At 39.4% G+C, this 16,258-nt stretch overlaps 2 protein-coding genes across 6 annotated transcripts in view; one reads left to right on the forward strand and one right to left on the reverse strand.

Moving 5' to 3' along the window:
• Nucleotides 1–16,258, reverse strand: part of LOC110973165 (gastrin-releasing peptide receptor-like) — a 74,864-nt gene that overhangs the window by 53,330 nt on the left and 5,276 nt on the right. The window lies entirely within an intron of this gene.
• Nucleotides 1–16,258, forward strand: part of LOC110973166 (aminoacyl tRNA synthase complex-interacting multifunctional protein 1-like) — a 64,641-nt gene that overhangs the window by 36,131 nt on the left and 12,252 nt on the right. For 4 of the 5 annotated variants that reach the window (XM_087133463.1, XM_022223758.2, XM_022223759.2 and 1 more), the window contains 4 exons: nucleotides 7,749–7,900; nucleotides 12,423–12,536; nucleotides 14,690–14,848; nucleotides 15,319–15,524. In XM_087133463.1, coding sequence (XP_086989589.1) covers nucleotides 7,749–7,900; nucleotides 12,423–12,536; nucleotides 14,690–14,848; nucleotides 15,319–15,524 — 631 coding nt within the window. Of the gene's footprint in view, nucleotides 1–7,748; nucleotides 7,901–12,222; nucleotides 12,284–12,422; nucleotides 12,537–14,689; nucleotides 14,849–15,318; nucleotides 15,525–16,258 lie in introns of those variants that run through there. The other variant, XM_022223762.2, reaches the window with a different exon arrangement.

Raw genomic sequence — 16,258 nt, forward strand, 5'->3', positions numbered from 1 at the left:
CTGTCAAAAACAACTTAATGAATGATGAATGATGTTGTTCCCTTAAGGTTGTTTGTGCATGCTGCATGGCACTCATTGTACTACATGTACATGTAGTACTCACTACCGGTACCTGGCAGTACCTGGCACGTGTACCTGGTACTCATGTACATGTAGGAGTTAGTACCCGGCAGTACCTGGTACCCATGTAGGACTTAGTACCCTGCAGTACCTGGTACCCATGTAGGACTTAGTACCCTGCAGTGCCTTGTACCTGGCACCGTGCACACATAAACTGTACATCGAGTTACTCCAGACCCAGTAACTCTGTGATTTATTACTTTGGTACCACCCCTAGCATGTACGTACATGTACATGTACACCTTAGTTGTGCATACATGTACATGTACATGTATCATAGTACCCCTTTTGAAAAGGCCAGTTGAAAAGCCAATGTCACTGTTACCATGGTTATTACTTGATAATATTGTGGTTTTCTTATCATACATTGTACATGTACATGTATGAAGAGAAGGAGAATGATGACTGTGGTGCACACCTTGTGTTGGGTCAGATTTTCTGCTCATTTATGCTGTTTCCAGTGTGCAGTGTTGCCTGTACTGTACATACTGTTACATGTACATGTACATGTACATGTACCGGTACGTATATATGTAAGTTATGCAACCCAAGATGAGAGATTGTTTTGTGACCAATTTGGACCAGTTTCTATGAGTGGCGCGATCCTGATTAGAACTGTGGATAATTTCTCTTTGAAATCTCAGCACTTTCTACTTAAAGTTGCAGAACCATTCCATTTTGCCTGCGTGAGTCACTGCATGGCCGAGCACATGTACATGTACATAATGTACAGTGTACATGTTTTTTTATTATTATTATTATTATTTTGGTTTATTCAATAAGCCATTTGCGAGTTAAAGTTGAATGAAATCTGGTGCACTGGTCTGTTAACCATGAAGTAGGTACATTCTTTGCGTCACTGAAATGTGGCTGGGCCCACAGGACAGCGACTCAATACTGGGCCTTCCACAGGACTATGCAAGCTTCAGGAAAGACCATCAGGGATGAGAAGCTAGGGTTCTCATGGTAGTCAAAGAAAGGTGACATTCCGTTTGCCCAGAGGAACTTGAAAGCCCAAATACACATGCACATGTACAGGTACATGTACATATACCGTATACAAGAACTTGGTTGGATCTCTGTCACACTCAGTAAGTTCAAGTGGCTCATCGGTGTGTTGTACTGTCCCCCCCTGCAAATGCATCATTTTGGGACAAGATTACCGAGATGGTAACTAATATGGACCAGGTTGTAAACAAACACAGGGGAAATGACAACCTCCTCCTCAGGTGTGATGTTAGGGCAATTCCATGGTAATTGTTAGGAATTACAAGTTTCTTTTTTCACTGTGGGTAGAGTAGACATAAACCAACTGAATGAATTAAAAAAGAAAAACAAAGGACAAACATTTTAAAATTCTTGAATTGTTTAATTTTGGTAAATTGTGTTGCTTAAAAAGGACATGGTCACTTCTGTGAAAGCCTCCTTTTCGCAAAGGCAACCTGGAAAAAAAAACTTTTCCTACTTTGAATTGACAATGGGTTATGACTTGCAAGTTAACAATATTAAAGTTGAGAAACAATCAGCAGGTAAAATACGGAGCAAATACCGGTACATGTGAATATCAGTACATTTGTAACTCGTGTTACATTATGTCCATTCTAACAGCCTGGCACAAATCGATGGCATTTACATGTACCTCTTTGGATAGCTCTATATCTTGTCTTAAGTATTTTTACAGACGCACACTTTTGTAAATACATGTAGTAAAATGAATGTATTTGGAACAATGATGTTATTGATACACCTGCATGTGTATTGTCAAAAGTCACAACATTTCTTGGAAGCTACTGCTTGGCGTGCTTTGAACTCATCTTTTGGCCAGTAACTTTTAGGCATTGTCTGTATTGTTTTCGCTTCTCAGCAGATGTTAGAGGTATGTTGTCTTTCTGTGGAAAATAAAACAAAATATCTTCACAGTAAATTTCAGTTATATTTTTAAATTCCACCCAAGGTTCAGTTAATGTTTGGGAAAATCGAAGCAAGTTAAACTTAAAAATCTGATACAAAAACCATAATAATTTCATTAAATTTTTAAAATCATTATTTGACTTTGGACATTCATTCACAGTTGTAACAGAATAAGATGTAAGTCCTAAGTACAACTCCAGCATTGTATTGAACGTTGCAAGTCATAATTTGAATAGACCTCATGTCTTTTGTATGGGGGGGGAGGTGGGAGCCAGGGACTACAAGTGGCATCCTACATGTACATGTACATGTACCGGTACATGTAGCACCATGGAGCTGGTACATTTACGTGTATAGCTCCATCTTAGCACACAGTTATACCCTGCAGTTTATTTACATGAGTGTGTGAGCATACATGTACATGTAATTACATGTACATGTAGCATGTACATGGTACCGGTAGGATTGAAAAATCATTGCTTGCAGTGTGCAGCTACATGTAAGTCATTATAAATATTATGGTCTGAAGTACAACAAGAGGAAATGTATACTTGTACCATGGACATGTAGTTGACATACATGTAGGCCTACGTGTAGGACTACTACAAATATTCTAGTCTTTTCTTTCTTTTCATTGATTACAAATTAAAATTACAAAAAAAATACAAATTAATAAAATACACGTACTCTTTTTTATCTTGATGCTGGGACAGTATTCAGATGATAAACTTTGGGTTTTATTGATGGACAAAAACTTAACGTGAAAGCCTAGAGAATGTGGCATGTGCTCAGGTTGATACTGCCCAATAGGCAGAGTTCATTTAGGCTGCTCTCTTGTTTCAGCACCTCGCAGTGCTCATTGTGTTCAGTACACCCCAGCCCAGTTAACATTGCTAATACTAGTGGAATCTTGCATTTTATTTGGTAACTTGCATTACATGGTGGTAACTTGCGTTACACTTTTTGAAGACATTTTTAAAACTAATGACACTGTTTATTTTGGCAAGTATCTTGCTTACAGAATCAAGTGTGATAAGTTTTAAAAATTATCAAAGCCAACAAATTACCGGTACCTCTCAGAATTTCTTCAGAATAAAAAAAATGGTTTGTTTTGGTAACTCGCGTTATATGACCAAAATGCTAAATTCTTTGTGATGAAATATTTTGGAAGGTGGTGTGGAAATTTCCACTTAGGAGTCCGGAGTACACCCAATTTGCTTTTCTAAATTGAATTAATAGAAGTGCTGGCATTTTTTTCTATATCAGAAATACAAATTCAATTAAGTATATATTTTAGCAGTTTGGATGACGAAACAAATCTCTTCAGCATTAAAACTGTATTTTGCAAAATATGCAACCGATGGATAGACTTCTTTTTGTTTCTTTAACTTCAACATGGGTAAAACATCATTGTCCACCTCCCCACGGAATTGTCCTTTAATATTGACTGGACCCCTGAGTTACCCGACACTTCCAGTCGCTCTTCACTTAGTGATTTTATAGATTCACTGAGTCTGAAACTGGTCAGTGACGTTAACTCATCCAAGCACTTCAAACTCTCCCCAGGCTGGCTCCATAATCTGCAGAATCCCCCTTTTCATATCACTCATATATGTACATGTGGAAACTGAACCAAATCCTGTTTGTAGTGATCACAGCGCAGTTCATGTTACCCGCCTTTGTCGCCTTTCTCCATCTCTTCTGTCAACCATCAGAAAGTTCATTACTTACATGTACATGTACATGTGTGACCCAGCATCAATGGAACAACTCAACTCCTTGATGACATACATGTACTTGTATGCACCTTGGAATCTGTTCCTCGATCCAACTGACATTATGATTACTCAGCCGTGGGAAGGGTTTCTCGATACCACTGATGCAGCCATGAAAGATGTGCTACCCATGAAGCTGGCTAAATCAAGAAAGAAGAACTGTATGTCCCGGGGTTACTTCCGATATAAAGCACTTGAGTGGAAAAAAAAAACGTGTCTCTTCAAAACAGCCAAGAGCTCTGGTCTACTGAGAGATTGACAATCACACAGCATTGTTCACAACCGGTTGAAATAACAAACCCGCAAAGCATATGAATGTACATGTAAGACTTACATGTATTGTTTCTTTCTGTGGATAATGAGAAGTAGGAAATGATCTTCCACTCCTCTGATGTTTAGACATGGTGATAAAACCTCCTTTCTATTCACAGAACATATATGTACATCTACCGTACATGTATGTACATGTACATGTAGCTAATGCTGTTTGCATGTATTTTCATCCGTGTTTTCAGAACCATGTTTTCTCTCTGACGACCCACCTGCACATGTACATGTACATGTTTAGGTTACTGTGTCTTTTCAATCGGTCGTCTTTCCTCTGCTAGCTTTTCAGCTGGTAGAATGTGCCAGATTATTTCTAGCTTGCCATTGGGGAAGGTGCCTGGGCCTCATGAAATTGGTGTGAGATTGTTGCCTAGCACCACTTTTTCATTTCATGTTCTTAATATTTCTCAGGACAACCAAACCATAGTGGACAAACAGAAAATACAAAGATAGTTACAAATACAGGACCACCGCTGAAGGATTACCAAAAGAAAACCAAGTGGCTCTTGTGGTAGAACTGCATACATACAAAACATACACCAACCGGTGGTACTAGTAAATATAGAGACAAAACCTGTACATGTATTAACAATAATTTAGACAAGATTATTATAAAGAATTACTGTGAACACCCAGTCATGAAGTTGCATTCAGATATGGAGCAGTCACAGGAAAATCAATTTCAGATAAGACAAATGTATCAGTTGAAAAATTGTGATTTGAGAGATTGTTTAAGCAAGAGCTGAGACCTCGGAGGATACCGTCTGTGGTTTCAGGAGGTAGGGCATATCAGATGCAGGGGAATCCAACAAAGAGTGATTGGTGAAAGGCATTTGTACCACTGACTCCCTTTCACCAATTTTATGCAGAATCCTCACCAGTTCCATCTTCTGCGGCGAACTCTTCCCCAAGCATGTGTTTAAGTCAGGTGACTGATGTAAATTAACTAATCGTAGGCCTGTTGCCCTCGATCACATACATTGTCTGTAAAATCATGAAAACATATGCAGCAAGGTATGAGACGGAGAGAAACCCCCCTGCTTTGTGTTGGTCATTGTCTCGCAGGAATCTGGGGAATTCCTTTCAGACATCTTGGGGGAGATGTGTTAAGTAACAATAGTCTGGAATGTGTATAGGGATTGGACATGTTTGGGGGGTACCCCTCGGTCTCATTTCTTGCTGGGTGTACATGAAAAGAATGATCTTAGATGACGTTTTAGCCCACTTGGATAATTGTTTAGTGTCTGCTAATCATCATAGATTCATTCCCTGTAGGTCATCTGTAGCACAGTTACTCAGAAGATTTGAAGCTTTGCATGGTGGAAGAGACATGAAAAATGGGTTTGCGGGTACACCTTGGAATCAATCTCTTTTGGGCGAGGTGTGGTCCTTAAAAGAACCGGTGAGTCTTAACTCGATGTTTCGGCCAGTGTGCTCTCCAGTGTGTACTCTCCTGAGGACGGCTAAAGCACACTGGCCGAAACGTCGAGCTAAGACTCACCAGTTCTTTTAAGGACCACACCTCGCCCAAAAGAGATTGATTCCATGGTGTACCCGCAAACCCATTTCTCACAGTTACTCAGATGCTCTGGATCAATGGAGTCCACCCAGAGATCCGGTAGATGCTGTGTTTCTTGATACATGTATGAGCAAGGCATTTAGTAGTCTGCCTCATCAAATTCTTCTTCACAAACTTGCTTTAAATTGGGTGTAACCTAAGGGGTTCTCTCTGAAGGTACATGTACATCACAAATTTCTTGGTGGACCGTCTCTAGAGAGTAACCTTCATTGGACAAATCTCAGAATGGTACAGTGTACATGTACATGTATATGGTGAAGTGCGGTGGTCAACAGGTGCCAGTGTTCTTGAATCAAATCTATTTAATGTATGTTTTTGTTAATGACATAACCCATAGTATTGATTCAACTCTGGTTTATTCATTGATGACATACATGTACATGTACTCTTGTATCGTTCATTTCATAACTACATGCAGACTCTGATATCACTATTCTGTTGAAAGACCTCAATAAGCTGAGGGTTTAGAGTGATTCCTTTGGTATAACCTGTTACAAGTAAATCCAAAAGTATGAACCAATTTCTCCCTACGTGTCTCCTTTCAGGCATCCCACTATTACCGGTAGCTGCTCCTTTGGGCAAATATCTTGGAGTCACTGTAAATGCTTAGCTCTCTCAGAAATGATCATGTTAAAAATGTAATGGGACACTGGCCCTCATTAAGACCATTGAGCTCAACTTTCTTTTTACAAGGCTCTCGTCCTTCCTATATTGCAGTATGGTGTATTAAACTGCTTGGCTTCCTCAAACTCAAAACAAGTAGACAATTTAGAGAGGGTCTGAAAATGTGCCACTGGCTTTATCCTTGGTCAGAGGCTTGGTGTGATGAGTTACACAGACGGATTAGAAATACTGGGATGGTCTGATCTGTACATGTAGGCGTGATTTTTCAGTACACTCACCTATTGCCAAGTGTGAGCTACATTTAATGTACATGTATCCGTAAAGTTACTGTCCATTCTCACTATGTTTAATGATGTTACTGTATGTTTAACCACCTGCAAGCCTAGGACCCAATCTCTACATCTTGTGTTCATGTGTTCAACTGTATTTAGTTATGTCTGTCTGAAATATTCGCAATAGTATGCCTATTGTTTTCTTTTCTTAGGAATTTGTAAATGTCATTTCACTGCATTTTTGTTATTGATTTTAATTCATCTCTTCCCTGTTTGTCTTTTTGGGGGGATGCTTTTGTGTTTTAATGGGGATATACATCTAGTTTCTCAGGTAGTAATTTCAATTTTAATTAATTTGTTTCGTTTATGTAATAGTCTTGATATAAGTTGTAATGGTATCCAAATTAACATTACTTACAGGGCTATTTAGGTTTCTATTTTATTATTTTACTTGGTTTTTTATCATATTTTTATCTTGTTCTTATTTATTAAATGTAGATATATTTTTAATGTACATTTATGCATATTAGAAACAAGATAAGGAGTGGCAGGGCTATGGTGACTATAGTGATTGTCATCGCTTTTGCTAGTCCTGTGCCCATCTTGTTTGTGGTTGTGTATATGAAAAGGCATGAATAATTGATAATAATAATGATACTTTATGATGATCCTGTGTTCATGTTCAGGAATAATTGCTTCCTTGTCGGCCTTCATGGGGCCCATTTCACAGCTGTTTATTTCTGGAGCTCATCTTAATACACTGCAGCATAACATGTTGGGTGTCATAGTGCACTTTCATCGATTCATGTAAATGTACCACATTCTGTACTGCTCTATGACCTATGTACATGAGACTCAGAGTGCCTCTTGGGATTTTAAACTGTCACTCAAGGAACACTGTTCAAAACTTTCCCCAGCACACTTGTATATGTACATGTAAATACAGTCAACTCTTGTTCTATATATGTACATGTACAGGTAGTCCTAACAGTCCCAAATCCTCCAATTTCATTATGATTTTACGTGTACATGCACCCTAGAAGGTTGGGGTTAAAGCTAAGTTAAATGAGCCACATATGCACTTGTACCCTTTCAGATTCTCAACTTTAATTTGCTTCTATTACCTGCATCAATTCACAGGTTTCTGCATGTGAGTCACTGCGGCCGATACATTCGCTCAGTCATGTCTAGGAATTCGGCAATAGTGGCACGCCTGGAGCAGCGGGCACAAGAGGCCGATCGCATCATTTCACACCTCAGAAGCCAGCTCAAGGACCTGAAGAATGCCACTGGTAATGATATTGAATAGATAATTGGTCACAATTTCAACTACCGAGGGAGGGGGCAAAAGGCCGTCATTTTGCATTGATTGATTCAAGCACTCATTGGATGCAGCATGTGTGACAATTCGTTCTCTCTTTCTCATTATTAATTCAGTATTGTTGCAGGGGAACCGGAATTGGTGCACAAGTACCGGTGATTTCCACCAGCAAAATCAAATGAACACCATTTGAAATTCTAAGATTTCAGTCCAGAGTTGACTTTTCAGTTCCAAAAGGCAGAAACTTGATAGACTATGGGATGGCTTGTCTGCAGCATCAAAAAGTTCTCACTCCAGTGTGGATTAAATTTACCTTCTGTGCGTAATAAATATTCACAGAGCTAGTAGTACTTTGAATTTATGCAAGTGGAGGATCCACCTGCACTTCAAAAACTTTAAACTACTTTTTCCCCCTCTTCTAACCTGCTAAGCACATACATGTACATTGTAGATTTGTTGCTAAGCACAAGGATTATTAGCCAACAGGTTACCAACCAACATGTCACATGATGCGTGTACATGTATAACATACGACATGCTCTTGTGACAGCTGGTCCACAGCTGGTTTTGATTTGCAGGTAGCACAAATCCTACTCATCCTGTCCTCGTCAATTGTCTTTTCCTACTCGCTCATCGTCCTACTCATCAGGACGGTGAAAATACATGTAACCCCACATGTACATGTACTTGGACATGTACCGGGTACATATCTTTCTCATTTAACATGTTCAAATAAATCACCGGTACTCTCTTTGTCTAACTGCAGTTACCTGTACATGTAATTGTACGTGTGTACTGGACCTACCTGTACATGCATGCAGCCTGTAAACTTGTGCATACATGTACACATGTGTTCTTCCTATTGGAACTGCAGTGCGCATACATGTACATGTATGTACATGTATGTGTCATCTTAAATAATGAATGTGATTCACAATTTTCATAGTTTGTGACTGAGGGATCTCCATATACCGGCATAGCACACAATGGATAACATGAGAATGTTGACTGCAGACTAGACTGAGTTGGCTTCACATCACAATTTCAAAAGCAGTTAAATGTAAAATCAAATGAAGAAAAGCCACTCTCTGATTTTTAATAAGTGATATTGGCACTCCAGAATTTGAATAATACATGTACATGTAATAACATTTCTACTTTAGTTATAAGTTGTTCTTAAGAGGGAATTTAAATTACTTTGGAAGTGGGTACCAGTACTAACACTGTAAACACACGACATTCGTCAGGATCGTTGAAGTCACGTGGAAAGCTCTACTTCTTATAACAGATTTAAAAGATACCGGTACAAAGTTCAATCTTGAGGTACCCACTTGAAATAATTTGATGCTTACAGGAATCTTGTTCAGTCTGGTTTGGTGCTAACTGAATCTTAAGAGAATCTCAAGATACTTTTTAATCTGTTATGAAAACTATTTATTAGTGAAAGTTCCTTGATTAAGCAGATCAACTTTCTTCATATTACTTCCAGCATGTACATTTTAACAACTGATTACTGGATCTGCATATAATTTGTAGATAAAAGGAAGCCATATCTTTTGTTTAGAATACGTCAAACCATAATTGCCTCCATAATATGCAACTGTTGCTATGTGAACAGGCAGATTGAATGATAGTTCAGACAAATTGTGAAGTCTTGGGTTCAGAAGGTATGAGTTCCATTATTGGTATTAGTTGTCAAATGTTTACAGTGTATTTTGCAATTCCATAAATTACATGTACATTGTACAAACAATACTCTATAAAGAGCTCATATCCCCATATATCAACTCAAGACTATAAGCCACTGTCAATTAGATGTACAGTATATTGAGTCGTCCTGGCATTGTGACACGTTACATGTACATTTATGTTATTATACATGTAAATTCAGCGCATCAGTGGTTTTATCAGAATTGACTTTGTCATTCCTCAAAAGTTGTTTGCCACTGACTTCCTAATGTTGCATTTATTGCTTACAATCTCGTTTGTGAGGTTTAAGATTCATAGAAATGAGAAACCATTTGAAATGGCTCTGTAAGTATGCATCTATAGTTCTGTTATCTACCATGTAACTACTTCTGCTCTATCAGTGCATAACTTTAGCCACATCATACCTGATTGGAGAGAGGATCAACAAAGACAGTATAAATTGAAGAAATTAAATCTTGGCAACCAGATAAAAACTATTAACTTGGAGCAACTCACGTTGCGGGGGTAACTACCCTTACATTTTGATGTCACTTGATGTTGACTATGTTACCATGTCATTTTTTGTTATTCACCTGTAGTTGTTCCAAGCAAGTTTTTACTTCAAAGCAGGCTTACATGCGCCTATATTTGTACATTCTCGTTAAAATAATGACAGCTGATTTTTTAACAAGTTGGTAATTTACACGTGCTGTACATCATCAGGTGCATGTATGGGAAATGGAACATTCAGCTTATGAATCTAGTTCTTTGCTACAGATATAACAAGGATAACATTACTTGCATAGAATGTTGTCATTGCTGTGCCCTAGTAATGTCCGTACACAGAGAACTGATTAGATCATGTTGAGTGAAAGCGACATTCTGGTACATGTACATATAGGGGGACGATTGATGGAGGCGAGGAAGGGGAGGTGACGAGGAATGTTAGGGCTTTGGGTACAGCGTATCTGTACTTAGCCATTTAATAAGCTTCTCTGTCTTAAACATTGTGGTCATGCTCGCAAACCACGTCCTCTCTACCTTTATAGGGCCTGGTAAAGGCAACTCTACAGTAATAAGACTCATGAAGCACATGTACAGTTTGCTGTAAGAGCATTCATTGGATTATCAGACCGACCAGTGCTTCCACTTGTGCATGACAGTGTACATGTGTGCATTGAATGAGCATGTTCAATGTACATGCATGAAACAGGAGGGCAAGTGTACTACAGTGCCTCATGCATCTGTAGGTGTGACATGTTTCATTGACAAAAGTTTTTGAAAGCCATTGACCCTTCTTCGTACCCTGTAAATGCCGTAAGAGGATAGATGAATCTTGATCATGTCACTGTAGGAAGAAAGGTGTCAGGAAGTTTCTGTTGTCTGCTCATTTACGTGTAAAAAAATTTGTACATGTACAGGGTACATGTGAGACCACAAGTAATTGTCATGTCTAATATAAGTCATGGGACAACACAGAGGAGTTCGCTCAGGCTTATATTGGGATATATGTTGCTGTGTAAGTGTATTCCACAACAGGAACAAACCCCATAACCCTAGGGAAGGCTACGACACTAATGCAGTATTGATGGTACGACAGGTGGTTTCCTAATGTTACATTATAATTGGCTTATCTTTAACTTTTATCCGTGTGTATGACATTAAGTAACCTGATCATAGTCAGATCATTGAAACAGATATCCATTTGGCATATCTCAAAAAGATTCTTTCACGGCTTACATTTAATTAAAAGGACACTTTAGAAGAAAATGCATTTCAGTTTGAACATGAAGTAAATAACATGGACATACACATGTACATGTAATCCTTCTTGTGCAGCTAGACCTAATTCAGGGCTGGAACTTCACAGAGGCATCAGATTAATTGCCTTGATGCCCCTGGTCTTTGCCTCAATGGCCATTAAAATGTCCCCATGCACTGTGTGTAGACAAGTTGATTTTCTAATACAAGTGGCCTTTGCAAATGACATGAATGACAAATTACCTTGCCCTTTCAAGACCAGCCCTGGACCTTCCCACTTTAATCATCAAATAAGGAAATAAACATCTAAATCGATGTACATGTACGGTAGGTGAGACCTATGTAATACCGGTACGTATAAAGGCAATACAGTAAACAGTAACAAAAGGTTTCAAACCCTGACTTAAACTCTCGTGAAAAGGAGCTACCCAATTGAGTTTCAATTTATATATGTAATTTTGAAAACAAGGAAAGCAACACAAATTAACATTTCACATAGAACCTCCCCTGGTCCCTTACTTGCAACAGCTGTGTTCTGTCAGAAGATTTTGTTTGATGCTGAAAAGCTGAGACATCACCGTTCTTTCTTTAGGCAATCACCCCCACATACTTCAGAGATCCACTGCCCCCTTGAATAAAAACAGCTGTTTTGGTTGCTGTTCAGAGGTAAGGAATGCGGTCCTTTAATGTAAGAAGGAGCACTGAATCTCCGGCTTTGACATAAATCCACCCTAATGCATTTCCTACCAGATCCTTCTAAGTACTCTACAAGTATGCTGGGAGTTTCTCTGTGTAGTTAGGTCGGTGGGATTAGATTTATTAGCAAGTTCATGGAAGGAAAAGCCTGGTCATTGTACAATGTTGTTGGGACTTGATGGCACTGGAGAGATTAAGTACAGTAAAGGTACATGTATTAATTATCACAATGGACTGGGTTTTCAGAGATTCATGACTGAAAAATGATTGTATTGAAAAGTATCTTGTTGAGCTGAAGTTTAATGGAGCTTTATTTTAAAGTTGGTTTTTAATTTTTTCCATGTTAGTGTCCAACAATGGTGGTAGGGAAGTTAGTCGTCTGCAAGCTGAAAACGCACAGCTGCAAGCTGAGGTCGAAAGAGCGCTAAAAAGACTGGTTGCCTTGGAGACCAGCCATGGCGGTAAGTGTATAGACTCACTCTCAGCAAAGTTTCCAAGTGTTTGCAGGGCATTGGTACCAGTAGGGTATGGTTTACCTTGGGTATTTTGGGAAGATTGTGTCATAATGCCGTTCCGTTTTTTTTTATCCCACGAGGAATGGTAGAAGTAGGGCAAAAGATACAGCAAAGGGGAACCACTGTGCATGTACTGGTACATTTAGCCTTGGTACATACATGTACATGTAGATGTACAGTATCTTGGGACATTGAGACAGCTGACATGTTTGCTCTGGATTATCTGTGCTGAGTGCATGCTCCAATCAGAGCAGTCATAAATGTACTGGTACATGTAATACAAGCATACTAAGGGCGTGGAAATGGCAACTTTGTGTTCCCAGTTGATTCTGGCAGACATCCACTTTCATCAGTCCATTTGTTGTTGTTTGAGCTTGAGTCTACAAGTGTTTCATCTGCATGTAAATTTGTATCTTCTAAGGTTTCATTTTACTGGGGCACTTTTTTGCAGGAGTGCTTGAGGTTTGATCTCTAGAAAAAGGCTGAATGAAGTGTTTGAGTGAGATTTATGAAATACTGGACAATTCCATGAAAATGTCGGTATGACGATCAAATTATTTGGTCATTTTAAATGTTCACGTTGTTTACCGGAAGCTGCACTGATTGGCTACAGATTACAAAAATTACATGCGTTTAGCTGCATGACCAGAAAATGCTTAAAAACTGCACTTGCAGGTAAAACTGCAAAATTGCCAGTGCAGTGATCCGCTATTTTTGATAAATCTTCTTGTATGTATAATGTAATTCTGGAACAAAAGGCTTTTCTTAAAAATGTGCCGTTTTCCAAAATCGAAAAATTTCAGCCTTCATCTCAACATCCTGCCCGCGCAGCTTTCATTTCGCTGAGCTTATATGTATGTGCCAGTCTGTCACCGAAATACACTGTACAGGTACATGTAGAAAAAAAATTTATGCCATTTTCATATATGTACATGTACCGGTAGATTCAATTTACTTTTTGCATTTTCTGTTGTCATCAGTCAGTGAACAAATATGACAAAGAAAATTCACATCTGTAATTTCACATCTGCAGCAAGCGAAGGCTGTAAAACACCAAAGGGTTTAAGAAATAAAACTTGACAAAGAGCACATGTACATGTAGGTTTATGGATGCATGCTGCACATGATGTCAGTCTGCTACCATACTACCATGGAGAGCAAGGACCAATGTCGGTTATATTTTTTATCCAGCCTCTTCTTCCAACAGTGATTTAGGGTGGATGACAACCATGTGTACAGATACAAAGGACTTACATGTACATGTACCGTACCTTCTTAACGTCTTTAGTAGAGTAAAAGTGAATACATGTACGTCAAGCACATGGCGTTGGTGCAAGAACCAGTACATGAACAAAATATGCACATACATGTACCGGTACGGTACTTCATTCATTTGCACTACACTGTGTGGTTCAAAATGACATCACACTCTGGGGTGCTCTATACATGTACCTTGACATCCTACGTGTATTTGCAAACTTCAGAGAGTTTTGACATAACCTTATAAAAGCCTGGTTGGGGAAGCGTCGGTCTGTTATTATTACATGTACTTAACATGACTCCTGCATAGAACAAATTTACAATAGGCCAGTCACAATGATAATTAAAGTACACTCAAGTTTATATCCTTAATTTACTCCAGCCACTTTACAGGAAGAAAACACTGTGAAGCGTAAACTAACTTCCCAACCAGTCGCAATCCATTTTCCCACTATAATTTACAGTTGTCCAGTCCAATTTCTACTCACCGGAATCTGATTCCGGGCTCCTCCCAACAGAGATCGACCGACCAAGCTGTCTCACGAATCTCTGAGTGGGAACTTTCTGGCGTCAACGACACAACAGAACACCCACAGAACAGCACTTGTCCAAGCGCACAAGTTGGATAGCGCAATGCAAGAGCAAGCGCGAGGGAAAGAGCACGAGGGGAGATCAATGCGCAGGCCTGTGCACCAATCTGTACCAGGCTATGGCGAGCTGCGCACACCTTGACTGTTCCGTTACACTATTTTTGATTACTAAAACTGGCATTTGAGATTAAAACGTGAGCAACTAGATGTATTGGAGACTTTATTTTGTGATTTCATTGGCCTTTGTAGTTATCCAGATCCCGTATCCGAGGCCCCTTACAAGCCAAGCAGGTAATCAACAGGGGTCAGAGGTCAGTGTTCAGAAGCCTGACCCAGTAGCCCCAGATACAACTGAGGCCGCAGAGAAGGCCAAGCCAGCCCCAAAGAAAGCCAAGATTGAGAAGAAAGGTAATGTTGAGTATTTCATGAAGCCTCTTCCATGGAAAGGGCTTCCTTCTCCTGGAAAAAAAAATGAAAATATTGAAAAAGGGGAATAAAAAACGATTCAAAAAGGAGGAAGGAGGATGAAAAGCCACCATCTTGCCTGAAGACGACTCAAAATGGACCCCTTCCACTGTTAATGGTTTGTTATTATTCCTTATCATCATCATGATTTTTATCATTATTATTGTAGTCATTACTGAAATATAAAGCCATAATGCCACATGTTGTTATTATTCATAAAATTATTAATTAAAACCAAGCAAGCCTGAAGAAACCCAAGAGAAAGAATGTAAGGATCAAGTAGACAGTTGAGTTTTAAAGAGGGATTAAAAAACAAAAATCTTTGATTCCTGGGAGGGGAGGAAAGAAGAGATGGAAGTTGCTCCAATACGTGACAGATTTTTGTCATCGTGTAATTTCTGTCTGCTTTCCAGCCGATCAGAAAGAGAAGAAAGTGGGTGGTCCAAGTATGCCCACTGAAGAGCCCAGCATCACCCAGGTGGATCTGCGCATTGGCCGCATCGTGGACGTCAAGAAACATCCTGATGCTGACACGCTGTACTTGGAGCAGATAGACATCGGGGAGGGGAGTTCTAGGACCGTGGTTTCAGGACTTGTCAAGCATGTCCCCATGGAGGAGGTTAGGCAAGCTAGCCCTTCCCCCCCCCCACACCTCTTGTGCCACTCCCTTCCTTCCGCATGTCACTCATGCAACAGTGCTTAATACATGTACGGTAGTTGTTGATCCATCATGCATGATGAGACCTTGTGCTTGTTTGCTACATGTATGTATTGACATGTAATTAAGTGTTGTGGGTGATCAAGCATTTTAGGAATTGGTTTTGATTCTTTCTTGGAATTGCAAAATTGTAATTCCACCTGTGTAAATGTCCATGCTTGTCTATACATATACATGTACATACCGGTACCTTTGTTTATCTGAAAGAAAATACAAGCTTGCTCAATTTCTTTCTATGAAAATTTTGGAATAAGTCGCAGATAAATATGTTAGAAAAAGCATTAGACTGCCGGTCTTGTGCTGATCTGATTTCAGTGCTTCCAGACCGATGTTTTAACCCCTTCACACTGGGACGCGTTAAGACACGCCTTAAAAATTGAGATCCTCAGCCCGCTTTTCAGCTATTATTCTCGGTCCATGCTCGAGCAAACACGGTGAAAGAAGGCAGACCCTGGCTCTTGTGTATATGGTAATTGGTCATTGTGTGTAGCCCAGAAGTGAAAAGACTGAATTTGCATCATAATCACCAGCTTCACAGCAGTCCCCACTTTGAAAAGAGGCAACTGGAATGTGGAAGCTTGAGTAGAGCCGCTTGCCACCGAACAGTCAGTCTTTTCACCGTGTAATTCAAAGCG

Source organism: Acanthaster planci, linkage group LG02 (genome assembly GCF_054643075.1).
Source record: "Acanthaster planci isolate LZ-2023a linkage group LG02, COTS_SCS, whole genome shotgun sequence".
Lineage (NCBI taxonomy): Eukaryota > Metazoa > Echinodermata > Asteroidea > Valvatida > Acanthasteridae > Acanthaster > Acanthaster planci.